The 12,628-nt window shown below is 65.6% G+C and overlaps 3 protein-coding genes across 3 annotated transcripts; all 3 read left to right on the forward strand.

The window, feature by feature from the left end:
* The first annotated feature begins 213 nt into the window (after positions 1 to 213).
* Positions 214 to 2,848, forward strand: DPM2 (dolichyl-phosphate mannosyltransferase subunit 2, regulatory). The gene is made up of 4 exons (XM_075716952.1): positions 214 to 229; positions 782 to 871; positions 2,040 to 2,142; positions 2,444 to 2,848. Exons 1-4 carry the CDS (start codon positions 227 to 229, stop codon positions 2,500 to 2,502), a joined length of 255 nt encoding a protein of 84 aa, XP_075573067.1. The 5' UTR covers positions 214 to 226; the 3' UTR covers positions 2,503 to 2,848.
* Positions 2,849 to 5,651: 2,803 nt separating this feature from the next.
* Positions 5,652 to 7,293, forward strand: ST6GALNAC4 (ST6 N-acetylgalactosaminide alpha-2,6-sialyltransferase 4). Its single transcript, XM_075716626.1, has 5 exons — positions 5,652 to 5,663; positions 6,039 to 6,209; positions 6,368 to 6,780; positions 6,914 to 7,021; positions 7,104 to 7,293. Exons 1-5 carry the CDS (start codon positions 5,652 to 5,654, stop codon positions 7,291 to 7,293), a joined length of 894 nt encoding a protein of 297 aa, XP_075572741.1.
* A 3,523-nt stretch (positions 7,294 to 10,816) lies between these two features.
* Positions 10,817 to 12,324, forward strand: ST6GALNAC6 (ST6 N-acetylgalactosaminide alpha-2,6-sialyltransferase 6). Its single transcript, XM_075716649.1, has 5 exons — positions 10,817 to 10,831; positions 10,976 to 11,155; positions 11,359 to 11,756; positions 11,945 to 12,052; positions 12,135 to 12,324. The coding sequence occupies exons 1-5, from the start codon at positions 10,817 to 10,819 to the stop codon at positions 12,322 to 12,324; spliced, it is 891 nt and encodes a 296-aa protein (XP_075572764.1).
* Positions 12,325 to 12,628: the final 304 nt, after the last annotated feature.

Raw genomic sequence — 12,628 nt, forward strand, 5'->3', positions numbered from 1 at the left:
CTGCGGGCTGGCCCGGGCCGCCACTCCCGCCCCGGGACTACATCTCCCGTCATGCTCCGGGCGGGCCGCGCCCACGCTTCCCACAATGCCTCGGGCCCCGGACCGTCCCCGCTGATTGGCCGTCTCCAGCCGAGGGGAGGGCGGTGCTGGCCTGAGGCGCTCTGATTGGTGGCCTCTCCCGGAAGGGCGGTGACGGTGCGGAGGGAGGCCGGGGCTGCCGGCCGCCATGGTGAGTGGGGTCGGTGCGCCCCCCGCCCCGGGACCCCTTGAGGGGCTGGCGGGCCCGGCCCGGCGGCCCCTGGGCTCCTCCGGAAGCGGCGGCCCGCGGCGTGTCCCCCGCTCAGTCCCTTAACATGGGGGGGCCGGGCGGGCTCGGACTGAATTGCGGCTGGGAGCCAACGTGGGGCCTCCTGGCTGCCCGCCCCCGGGAGGGAGGCTGGGTCCCGGCCGCCTCCTGGGGCCTTTCCAGGGCAGCGCCGGTGCCGGCGGGGGTCGGTGCTTGGGAGGACTGGGCCAGAGCTGCGGGGGTGCGAACTGGCGCGGGCGGTGGCCGGGCATTGAGCTCCGGGAGCGCTCCCAGCAGCAGGGCCCGGCCGTTCTCCCTGCTGCCCTCGCGGTGGGTTATTTCTGCTGCACAGGGCCTCCCCTCCCCTTTTTGCTTCAGACCCGCAGCAGTGCATTCACACAGCCTGGGACTGAACAAGCAGCAGGTGCCTGTTAACCACTCCTGCAGAGATGCCACGGCATGCGGATCCTGCTCTGACTCTCTCTCCCTTTGCAGGCCACAGCGACAGACCAGGTGGTTGGATTCGGCTTGGTTGCCTTCAGCCTCGTTCTCTTTGTTTACTACACTCTCTGGATCATTGTACTGGTACGGGTCTCCTCTGGCCATTACAATCCCAGTCATTTCACACTTGGGTGTTAGCCTAGGATTTGTTTAGGTGCTGATGTGTCTGTGTGCCTGAAAGACTCTGCCTTGCCAGCTTCCTGGTTAAAAATTTCAGCTCACAGCTTCCTCTATTTGCTGGCACAGCCCTTGCCCCTTCTGGGCAAGCCTGCCCTTGCCTGGGAAAGACCAAGCTTCAATTGTGCCGCCTGCCCTGCTGCTCTTGGACAAGCTGATCCAGCTGGTGTAAGATCTGAGGCTCTCTCGAGCTGTCAGTAAGACCTGAAGCCTGGTCCCTCTGGGGGTGTTGTCATTGGTGTTCATGTTTGCAGTCCTCCAGATTCCTGGTTCTGGTGGGAGACCACAGAGGAAAACATAAAAAGAGACAACTCTTTCCAAATCTGGAGCCTGGTAGGGAGGGGAAGAGTTTAGGGAATGCAGAGTTCTGGAAAAGTGATTGTGAGCCTGGTAGTTTGCCCACTTCTAGGGACATACCAGCTGGGGTCATTAGTGGTTTTCTTCCTGGAAAGAAACATCTCCTCATAAGCTTTCCAGGTACGAGAGGCCTGGTTCAGCCTTGGGCTGATGCCTGAACTCCTGGCAGCTCCCCCTCCAACCTCTGAGATTTTTGAATTACTCTCTCGTGTCTGCTTACTCTGCTGTCCAATACGTGTTTATACAGCCCGTAGTCCTGGGAGTGCATAGGTGTGCTCGCTGCTGTGTCGGAATCCTTACACTGCTCTCTAGTGTCCAAAGCCTTCCACTGGCCTCCGCGGAGGGATCCTGGTGGGATCACCATGAAGCAGAGCCGGTATCAGCCGCTCCCTTCGGCAGGGGAGAGAATCTGGGGATTTGCTGTGTTCTGCACCAAGCTGGTGGGCAGCTGTGCCCACCCTGGGGCTGTGGGACCCCTGTGCCGGCCTCATGTAGCCACCCCTCGTTGTCTGCTGAACACCGAAGCCTTCACTGCCCGCCCACTATCACGTCCCTGCAGCTGTGGGCTGAGCCACCTGCAGGTCTGGGCACCTTTTTTTTTAGCTGTCTCCTCACGCCTCATATTTCCATCCTGCTTTCGAAAACACGAGGCTGCAGGTGTCGGGGACTTGCCCGGGTGTTGTGCCCACCTGCTGACACCCCTCTCTGTCTCCTGCAGCCCTTCATCGACAGCGACCATGGGATCCACCAGTACTTCTTGCCTAGGGAGTATGCGGTTATCATCCCCGTGGTGGCCGGGCTGCTGCTGCTGCTATTTATAGGTGAGTGTTACTTCTGTTGTTCTAATTAGAAGCTTCGAAATTAGGAAGAGAAGAGGGTTGCTGGGGGGGTTAGCTAGCATGTGAGACTTGTGACGCGCTCTCTGTGGCTCCTGACATAGCTCAGCCTGGCACGGGCTCTCAGGGCCTCTGTGTGCCTGTGTAACTTTGGCTGTTTGAGTCTCTGGACAGCGGAATTGTTTCTCACTTGCTCTGCTGAGGTTCTGTTTCTCACTACAATGTGTTTTAGGAGTGCCTGTAATTGGAAGTTTTCTGGCTGAATCTGTTCTCTCTCTCGTGGTAGGCGTTTTTATAATGGTTGTGATGTGGAAAAGCAGGAAACCTGCCAAGAAATCGGACTGAAGGCCCAGCTGAGAGAGTTAAGGAGAAAGCACCCACCCTGTGGCATCGTAGCCAGGAAAAGACTTTGCCTGCAGCACCAGGCAGCGCCTCCTCCAGAGCGCTCAGCACTGAGCTGGCTGTGCTCTCCCACATTCCTTCCTGCAGAGACAAAGCCTTCTGCAGTTTACAACTTACTGACCAAAGGGAAGCAAAACTGACCTCCGGGGCTCATCGAGAGAGGGACCAGAGCCCTGGCTGTGAGGGACCTGCTCCCCAGCTGGGGCTGCCTGTTCCAGCTGTGCTTCAGCCCGTGCTGGCTAGGGGAGCTGTGGGGGTCCGGCAGCTGGAACTGCCAGAGTGCGAGTCGAGCCCTGACCCCTGCCCACTGCTCAGCCTCTGGGTAACCCTTCCCCTCTGCTCTTGCTGTGTCCAGTAGTTTGTTCCATCTGGGTTTTTTTTTTAAATGTTTACATACGGTTTGTGGGGGTTTTTTTAATTGGATTCAAGACTGAGAGGAAAGAAATGAGACCGAGCTTGGAAAACGCAGGCTTGCATTCTCCATTTGCCTGCTGGAAGGACTAATCATGGTGCTGGTGGGCTCTTACCTTTCTGAAGAGGGACCCCTGTGAGGCTGGGCACGTAGAGGATGCAGGGACAGTGCCACTGCTGCCCTCTGTGTGCCCTCCTGCAGTCACCCAGCTGAGGGGTTGGCAAGGAGACCCCCTGGGTCACAAGGAAGGGTTCGGCTCCATTGCTGATGGGTGCGGCTCCCAGCACAGCTGTCAGCCGCTGGCTGGGCTCCTGCCCTGGGAGAAGGCTCCGCAGGCCAGCTGGGCTGGGGCTGAGCAGGCAGGCATGGTGGCACCCCGGCCTTCCCCCCGTGCAGTGTCCTCTCTTGGCAGCAGCTGCTGCCCCAAGGTGTGGTGCCCTGGCAGCTCCCCCAGACCACAACGAGCGGGATCACCCTCAATAAAGGTCCGCGAGGTCTCGGTCCCTGTCCTCTGCCCGTGCTGAGGGGGTGCCGCAGGCCTGCCGGGATGGTTTCCGCTGCATGGCCCTGGCAGTGCCCGAGGCTGTGCTGGGGAAGGTCCTGCCCTGGGCTCTCCGTGGGCCGTGTCCTGCCGGTGGGGACAGGCAGGGAAGCGCCAGAGACAGCCTGGCTGGGGCGGGCATGCCCAGTCTTGTGCTGGCCCTGCTGTGCTGCGGGCTGCTTTACCCCGCCTGGGGTAGCTCCAGTAAAAGGAGGGCAGATTTGGGGCACTCTTATCCTTCTTGCATGTACGTTGAACTCCCCTTACCAGACAGCAGTGTGTCCCATCGTCTCCCATCCTGCCAGGGGGTGATGCTGGTGGCTTGTGGGCACCCTGTGTGCCATGGGTCTTGGGCTGAGCCTGGCTGTTGTTCAACCCGCTGCGTGGCTGGAGCTGGGGGGTGGTCCAGAGGCAAGGCTCCGGCTGGAGGTTTGTTTCCAGCTCTTGGGGAAGCTGCCTGACCATGCTGGGCTGCGTGCCCACCCCACTTGCCTGTCGCTGCGCCCTCCCTGAGGCCGGGTCCTCCATCTCCCTGTTTTCCCTTGCCTGTGTCTTGCTGCTGCCGCTTCTCCCAGTGAGGAACCCCTCGCTCCCCAGCCCCTCGCCTGCCGGACACGGCCCAGCCCACCCCGTGAAGGTGGGTTTGAGCTGGGGGAGGGAAAGGGGGGAAAAATTCGGTCCTGTGACTGAGCACCTCCAGCTCTGCCCCCCAGCACTGCTTCCTGCATGGGAGCCCAGGGTTGTCCCTGTCGCCTCTTTCCACCCTGTTGAAGCCTGCAGGGGACAGGGTTGGGATCACTTTGAAGGTTACTTCTCCTATCTCTTTGTCAACAGCGGGAGAACACAAAGTCCGGGACCCCTCCCTGGGGAGGCGGGCAGCACTCCAGGGATGCTCCTCGCAGGTGCTCTGCGCTCTGGCCCGGGCATGAGGGGCTGCAGGAGACCCACTGGGGCCATCATAGAATCATGGAATGCTTTGGGTTGGAAGGGACCTTTAGAGATCATCTAGCCTGACCCCCCTGCAGTGAGCAGGGACAGCTTTAACCAGATCAGGGTGCTCAGAGCCCCGTCCAGCCTGACCTTGAATGTTGCCAGGGATGAGGCCTCCACTGCCTCTCTGGGCAACCTGTGCCAGTGCTTCACCACCCTCATTGTAAACAATTTCTTTCTTATGTCTAGTCTAAATCTATTCTTCTTTAGTTTAAATCCATTATTCCTTGTCCTGTCACAACAGGCCTTGCTAAAAAGTCTGTCCCCATCCTTCCTACAGGCCCCCTTTAAGTACTGAAAGGCCACAATAAGGTCTCCCCACAGCCTTCTCCAGGCTGAACCCCAACTCTCTCAGCCTGTCCTCACAGGAGAGGTGCTCCAGCCCTCGGGTCATTTTTGTGGCCTCCTCTGGACCCTCTCCAGCAGGTCCGCGTCCTTCCTGTGCTGCGGGCCCCAGCGCAGGGCGCAGCGCTGCAGGTGAGGCCCCGCAGAGCAGAGTACCGGGGCACCGAGAGGCCGGCCGGCTTGCCCCGGCCCCGCTCCTCAGCCGTTTTGGATCATTTTGGATCATTTTGGTCCCCGGGCTGTCCCCCTCACGCCCGAGCTCGCCGGTGCCCGGCCTGGCTGGGGGCCGGTGCGCGCGGCGCGTCCCGAGGGCCCGGGGCCGGGCGGGGCGCGCGCGCGATCCCGGTGCCGGCAGCGCCCGCCCCGCCCCGCCCCGGGCCCGGCAGCGCCCGGCCGGGATGCGGAACCCGGCGGCGGGGGCTCCCGGCGCGGTGAGTGGGGCCGGGACCGGAGGCGCCGCGCCGCGGGGACGCCCCTTCCGGGCTCCGGGCCGGGGGGGGGGCTGCACACGCGGGGGGGGGAACCCCGCGGGGCCCGGGGCATGGGGGTGCGTGGGGAGGTCCCGGCCCCGGGGGGGGGGGGGGTTCCCGGCACAAGGCGTGTGTCCTGGGCACGGGGGGGGGACACACCTGGGCGTTGGGGCGCAGGGGATAGGGGGGTCCCGCTGAGGGACCCCGCCCTCGGGGGTCCCCCGTGCCCCGCTCGCCCGGTGCCGCCGCTGAGCCCGCTTTGTGTGCAGGGTGCGAGCCCCCACCCTCCGGGTGACCCCCCGACCCTGCCGGGCGACCCGCCAGGCCCCCGAGGATGAAGACGCTGGTGAGTACCCGCCGGGACGGAAGGTGCGGGGCCAGGGGGACCCCGCCAGCATCGGGGGGCCGCTCGCCCCGAAAGCGGTGCTGGGGGAGGGCGCAGCCTGGCAGCTGCCGGTCCCCGCGGGCGGCACGGAGCCCCGGCCCCGCGAGCGCAGCCATACGGTGCGTGGGCCATCGCTGCCTTCAGGAAGTGAGCGAGGTGCAGGCACCCAGCGCTCCCCGCTGCGGCTCCTCGCTGCACCCCAGCCAACGCGCCCATGCCCAAACACCCTCTTCCGAGGGGCTCCTCGTGCCGCACGGCACCGCAGGGCTGCCAGCATCCGACACGGGGCCGGTGCCTGTGGCCAGGCCCGGAGAAACCTCCCCACTCCGCTTCCAGGTCTGGCTCTTCCTAACGCTGGTGTGCGTGATGGCGGTCACCATGCTGCACCTCCTGCTGTGCTCCCACACCGGCCTGCGGCCCTGCTGCTGTGCCCCGCCGGAGCTGGACAGCCCCATGGCACCCACCATCCGCAGCTTCCAGGGGTACAGCCGTGTCCCCGACGGGAAGGTGCGTGGGGATGGGGCAGCGCTGGGGCTGGTGGGCCAGCTCAGCCCGCCCGTGCCTCAGTTTCCCCTTCCTTAGGGAAGGGCGGACGGGGCTGCGGTGTGTCTAGCCGCTGCGGGCGGGAAGGGGGAGCCAATGCCTGACGGTGCATCTCCCCACAGCCGCTGCAGCGAGCGCTGTGCCGCCGCTGCGCCGTTGTCTCCAGCTCGGGGCAGATGCTGGGCTCGCGCCAGGGAGAGGCCATTGACAGGCAGGAGTGCGTCCTGCGCATGAACCATGCCCCCACCGCTGGCTACGAGGAGGACGTGGGGACGCGGAGCACCATCCGGGTGGTGTCACACACCAGCGTCCCGCTGCTGCTGAGGAACCAGCCCTACTTCTTCCAGCAATCCCAGGACACCCTCTACGTCATATGGGGGCCAGCGAAGAAAATGAACCGGAAGAAGGTGGGCTCGACCTACCAGGCGCTGCTGAAGGTGATGGAGACGAACCCCTGCCTGCAGATCTACACCCTGACCGAGGAGAAGATGAACTATTGCGACGATGTCTTCCAGAACGAGACGGGGAAGAACAGGTACCGCCAGCTCCTGAGGAGCCCCCGTCGGGTCCCCCTGCCATAGCACCCATCCCCCATGTTGGGCACCCATCGCCCAGCTGGGACGGCAGCACCGTGCCACCCGATCCAGCGCGGCCACGGTGCTTTGCAGGGTCAAGTCTGGCTCCTTCCTGAGCACGGGCTGGTTCACCATGATCCTGGCCATGGAGCTGTGCGAGCAGATCTGTGTCTTCGGCATGGTCAGCGACAGCTACTGCAGGTGCGCGGGGGGCGGCAGGGGCAGGCGCAGGGTGGTCCGGTGTCCCCCCAAGTCCCATGCCCACCCTCTCCCCTCCCACCAGGGAGAAGAACCACTCGAGCGTGCCTTACCACTACTTCGAGAAGGGCCAGCTGGACGAGTGCAGGATGTATCTGGTGCACGAGCAAGCCCGCCGCGATGGGCACCGCTTCATCACCGAGAAAGCTGTCTTCTCCCGCTGGGCCAAGAGGAGGAACATCACCTTCACCCACGCATCCTGGGCAGGCGGGTAGGGCCCCAGCCGAGGGGTGAGGTGGCGGGGACCCTGGCGGCAGGGCAGCTCTCATCCTGCAATGGCGTGTCTCGGCTCTGCCGGTGCCACAGCTGAAAGCCTTTTGCCGAGCCCCGGAGCAGGGAGTCTCTGTCTCTGCAGCAGCAGGGCTGGTTCCCCCAGCCGGTGGGTGGGCTGGGACCCCCCATGTCAGTGCACGGGGGGGATGACTGGACCCACGGAGCCCCATCAGCTCCGAATGTCTGCCCAGATGGACCCAGGGCGACCACAAAGGTTTTCTGCCTGCTCTACCAGGATGAATATTTAATGCAGGATTAAACATTCACGCTGCTGGGCTCCAGCGTGACATGGGGCGGGGGAGCTCGGCCCCACTAGGGCCACAAGCTAGTGCCTCTTCCAGGGATGAAGCTCCACTGCGGTCCTTGTACCACTCACACCCTGAGACCTGGCACTGGGTGTGGGGAGCAGGGAGCCGGGTTGGGGCTCCCCCATGCTGCTGCCTTCTGATGTTCCGTGCCTGGGCAGGTCCCTGCCTGCCCCCAGCTGGGAAGCCCAGGGGCCGCACGCACCCCAGGGATCTGAGTTGCCTTGTCACAAGTGCCCTTGGATTTAGACCAAAGCAAACATGGCCATTAAAAGCGTTAACTCGGTGGTGCCTCATGCTGGTGCCTTGTGGTGGTGGGACGGGGCATGGCAGCTGGTCGCAGGGCTGCAGTGTCCTGCTCTCCTGCCAGGCTATAAATAAGAGGAGGAGGTGACGAGGGGGTAGACCTGAGCCTGAGCACGGACAAGGGTGCCAAAAACCAGTGGTCGAGATTATTTCAGAAGCAGCAGCTGCGTCTCTGTGGGACGGGTGCTGGCCCTGGCATGGATTTTGTGCTGGATCCAGAGTGATCCTCGGCCCCATGGGGCTCAGCACTGCCGGGCTGCAGGCAGGATGGCTGTCAGCTCCTGCACCCCCAGAGAGACGGGGCATGGCACAGGCATGTGTGCAGCCCTGAGCCTGGCTGCATGGAGCTGCCACAGCGGCTCTTTGAACCCGTAACAGATGCCACGTGTTTGGGTGGGCCCGGCAGTGTCTGGGGGTCCAGGGGCAGGCAGGAGGGGCAGACAGCTCTCTGTTCACTCCGGTTGCAGCTGAGGCCAAGTGCTGGGGTCAAGCAAGGAGCGAGTCGGCTGGGACCTGGGGATGCTGCCGGGACAACTTCCTGCAGGCGAGTGCCAACAGAAGAGCCCATGGAGCTCTTTGTTGGGTGCTCCAGCTGCCACGCAGGGAAGGGCATCACTAGCGCAGCAGAGCCAAAATCCCTCTGGCCAGGCATCGGCCGCCACATCGGGGATGCGGGTCCCGGTCAGTGGTGGAGTCTCCTCCTCGTCCCACAGAATTCCCCAGAGAGGGGCCCTGGGCTGCCCGGCCCGTGCAGGGGAGGCCGTGGCATCCCAACAATGTGGCCCGGCAGCGGGTCAGGCACCACGTGCTGCTCCTGGCACTCGCGGGCAGCGCTGCCGCCCCCCCCGTCCCCCCGCTGCCCGCACCGGTGCCCTCGGGGTGGGACGGGCCAGGCCGCACGGGCGGCGGCAGCCACGGTCCGCCCCGTCGGGGCTCGGCGGAGTAGGGCGGCGCTAGGACCCCCGCGGCGCTCCCCATCCCGGGCGGGCGGCGCTAGGACCCCGGCGGTGCTCCCCGGCCCCGGGCGGCGCGCGGCTCCCGGGGCTCCGTGCGCGCGCGGCGGCGGCCCCGGGCCGGGCAGCAGCGGCGGTACCGGTAGCAGCGGCGGTACCGGTAGCAGCGGCAGCAGCAGCAGCATCGCGGCGCACTGCGGAGCGGAGCGGTCGGTGTACCGGGCGCGACCCCTCCGGGCCCGTTTAGCCGGTGCGGGGGGCGGAACGGCGCCGTGGCCGGCCGGAGGAGCGGCCCCCGACCCGCGGCTCCGGTGCACGGTGGATGGCGGGGGGGGCGCGTACCGTACCGGTGCGTGGGGAAGGGGCCGGCTCCTCCCCGCCTGGACGCGGCCGGGCTCCGGCCTGCCCGGCTCCTGCACGGCGGGGCTGCCGGGGAGGGCTGGCGCTTGCAGGGGTGCGGGGCGGGGGGGCTGCACCCCGGGGTGGGGGAGGGCTGCACCCTGGGGAGCAGGGGGGGCTCATCCCGGGAGCGGGGGAGGTTGCATGCCGGGGTGGGGGAGGATTTGCACGTAGGAGTGGAGGAAGGTTTGCCCACCGGGGGGCCCGGGGGAGGGTTTTCACTTCCCGGGGTGCAGGGGGGTTTGCATCCGGGGTTGGGGGAGCAGCGGCGCATGGGGGTGCAGGGAGGGGGGAGCGGGTCTGGATCAGCCCTTCCCCCGGCAGAGCAGCGATGTGACCCCCGGGCGCCGCCATGGCCGTGCCCGCCGGAGGGGCCCGGCAGCCCCCCGCAGCCCGCGGGGCGCAGGGGCTGGAGGAGGAGGGGGCGGCCCCCCCCGCGCCGCTCGCTGCCCGCTGCAGATGAGAGCCCCTGCCCAGGTAAGGCCCGCGGGGTCCCCGCTGTGGGGTCACCCCCGGCCTGAGCACTATGGAGGGAGCAAAGCGGGGTGCAGCGGCAGGAGCGAGGGTCCCGACGCTGCTCCCCAACCTGTGCACGGCAAGGCCCCCTTGCCCCAACGTGCCTGGGCTCCCGGGTGGGCTGGCACCTTCCTAGCCATCGACACTGGCCCTGAGAGCCCTTCGGGGCCCCCGGTCCCCCCAGGGCTTGAACCCACGCTGCTGTGTAATTTTCCATTCCTGCTCCCCCCAGGGCAATTAGTAAAGAGGCTTCAAATTTTTTTTAATTTCCAATTGCTCTGAGTATTCTAGGAGCAGCCATGACTCACTAATGAGGACTTTAAAAAATAAATTGGGTCAGTCCGTTTCTGTGAGCCCAGGCGAGTTGGGGTTAGAGCAGGTCCCCCCAGGGGCGAGCAGCCGGGGTGCACCCCACACGCCTCACACCCCAGGGCTGGAGAGGTCCCTGCCGGCTCCGGCTGGATTTGAGCCCATGCATGAGCTGATCTGGACAGGTCTCAGTTCCTCACCCCCCAGTCGGAGCTGGTTGTTTTAATGGGATTTCACCACGCAAGCGGCAGGTTTACCCTCCCTGACCCTGCGGGTTTGAGCAGCTTCTGCCCCGCCGGCGGGGGATAATCTCTCCTGGGAGCGCAGCCTGCCGCGGTGATCTCCCCGGCACGAGCCGCGGTCGGGTTTGGCTCCTTGGCACTGCAGAGCTTGCCCAGCCTCTGTCCACGGCATTTCCCTTCCCCGCACCGGTGCCGGGGGTTTGTCCTCCCCTTGAAAGGGGGACCCGGAGGTCCGGCTGGGCGCCCCACGGGGCTCTGCTCCAGCACAGCTGAGCCGGGCTGCCCAGCAGCCCATCCCGTATCCTCACCGGCCCGGCAGTCTGGGGCCGGGAGCCCAAGCGCGGTGGTGAGGGTCCAGCGCCGGGGGTGACCGCGTGCCTTGCAGGTGCTCGCGGGACGCCGGCGATCGCTGTGCCCTGAGGCCGGCACAAAGACATGAGTGGCAACACGGTGAGTGCCGGGGCATCTCCCTGGGGACAGCAGGCATCTCCCTGGGGATACCGGGCATCCTGCTGGAGATGCCGCCGGGAGTGGGGCTGGATGCTGACGCCGGTGGGGTGGAGGCAGCGGCTGACGCTCTCCCCCCGCCTGCAGAGCCAGCGTGCCGCCGCCCTGGGGGTCCTCTTTGCCCTGATCATGTTGCTGATCATCTACAGCTCCAGCAGCGGGAGCGAGGTCTTCCCCTACAGCCGCCTGCGGGGCAGGGCCCGCCGGCCCCCTGACCTCAAGAAGTGGGGGGTGAAAAGCGGGTACCTGCCCGTCTGCGGGAACAAGGTACGAGCTGGGTGGTGGGGTTCAACCTCAGCGGTGGGCACAGGATCCGGCCCGCCGGCGACATCCAGCCAAATCGTTCCCTCCGGTGGGACAGCAGCTCTGCAGGGGACGGCAGTGCCTTGTCCCCGGTCCCAGCTCCATCCCTCCCTGCCGGGTCGCAGTGACGCCAAAAGTCACCTGCTCACGGCACTTGTGGTCCCCAGACCCTGACTGCCCGCTGCCACCAGTGCGTCGTCGTCACCAGCTCCAGCCACCTCCTGGGCACCCGCCTGGGCTCGGCCATCAACGGGGCCGAGTGCACCATCCGCATGAACGACGCTCCCACCACCGGCTACGAGGTTGATGTGGGCAACAAGACCAGCTTCCGTGTGGTGGCCCACTCCAGCCTCTACCGTGTCCTCAAGCGGCCCCAGGAGTTTGTCAACAAGACCCCGGAGACCATCTTCATCTTCTGGGGGCCGCCTGCCAAGATGCAGAAGAGCCTCCTGAAAATCATCCAACGCGTCAGCGCTTCCTTCCCCAACATGACGGCCTACGTCGTCTCCCCCGGCCGCATGAAGCAGTTTGATGACCTGTTTCAGGGGGAGACGGGGAAGGACAGGTACCTCGGAGCCACCTCCTGCACCGTGCCCCGCCTTTTTCCAGGTCCCCGGGGCAGAGCTGGCTCTTGGGGCTGCTCCATAGGATGCACCGGGTGGGGGTCCCTGGGGCAGGTTGGGGACCTTGGGGGGGTCCATCATCCATGTCACCTCGCCCCCGTTCCCCCCTGCTCCCGTTTCTCCTCCCCAGGGAGAAGTCGCGCTCGTGGCTCAGCACCGGCTGGTTCACCATGGTGATCGCGGTGGAGCTGTGCGATGCCGTCCACGTCTATGGCATGGTGCCACCCAACTACTGCGGGTAAGGAGACCCCCGAGCCCCCACCCCAGCCCCCCAGCCCTGCGGTGGGGCTCACCCCATGCTTCCCCCCCACCCCCCACAGCCACCGGCCCCCGCCCCGCCGCCTGCCCTACCACTACTACGAGCCAAAGGGCCCCGATGAGTGCACGACCTACATCCACAACGAGCGGAGCCGCAAGGGCAACCACCATCGCTTCATCACCGAGAAGCGGGTCTTCGCCAGCTGGGCCGACCTCTACAACATCACTTTCTCCCACCCCGCCTGGCCCTAGGGGCAGCCCCCCCCGGCTGGGGAGACCCCCCGGAGCTGGGATGGAGGGGGGTTCCCCTGCATCTCCCTGGGAACGGGGAGCAGTGGGAGCCAGGCATTGGGGTGCCATTGGGTGCCTCCCACAGGACCACCACCATGGCGCCCGGTGGCTCCTCGCACCTGGGATGTGTTGGGTTTTGAGCTGGTTTTTGCGGGAGCCAGGTGGTGAGTACAGGGTTTGGGGTCCCCCCCAGCTCCACGGGTGGGAGGCTTGGGGGTGAGATCCTGCCTGATCCTGGTCCAGGTGCGCTGCAGCCGCTGCGAGT

Source organism: Pelecanus crispus, chromosome 9, assembly GCF_030463565.1.
Source record: "Pelecanus crispus isolate bPelCri1 chromosome 9, bPelCri1.pri, whole genome shotgun sequence".
NCBI lineage: Eukaryota > Metazoa > Chordata > Aves > Pelecaniformes > Pelecanidae > Pelecanus > Pelecanus crispus.

Coding starts and splice junctions, on each gene's coding strand:
- DPM2 (XM_075716952.1), top strand. Junction 872..2,039: donor CTCTCTGGATCATTGTACTG/GTACGGGTCTCC, acceptor TGTCTCCTGCAG/CCCTTCATCGACAGCGACCA. Junction 2,143..2,443: donor GCTGCTGCTGCTATTTATAG/GTGAGTGTTACT, acceptor CTCTCGTGGTAG/GCGTTTTTATAATGGTTGTG.
- ST6GALNAC4 (XM_075716626.1), top strand. Junction 6,781..6,913: donor AACGAGACGGGGAAGAACAG/GTACCGCCAGCT, acceptor GGTGCTTTGCAG/GGTCAAGTCTGGCTCCTTCC. Junction 7,022..7,103: donor GTCAGCGACAGCTACTGCAG/GTGCGCGGGGGG, acceptor CCCTCCCACCAG/GGAGAAGAACCACTCGAGCG.
- ST6GALNAC6 (XM_075716649.1), top strand. Junction 11,156..11,358: donor TGCCCGTCTGCGGGAACAAG/GTACGAGCTGGG, acceptor TGTGGTCCCCAG/ACCCTGACTGCCCGCTGCCA. Junction 12,053..12,134: donor GTGCCACCCAACTACTGCGG/GTAAGGAGACCC, acceptor CACCCCCCACAG/CCACCGGCCCCCGCCCCGCC.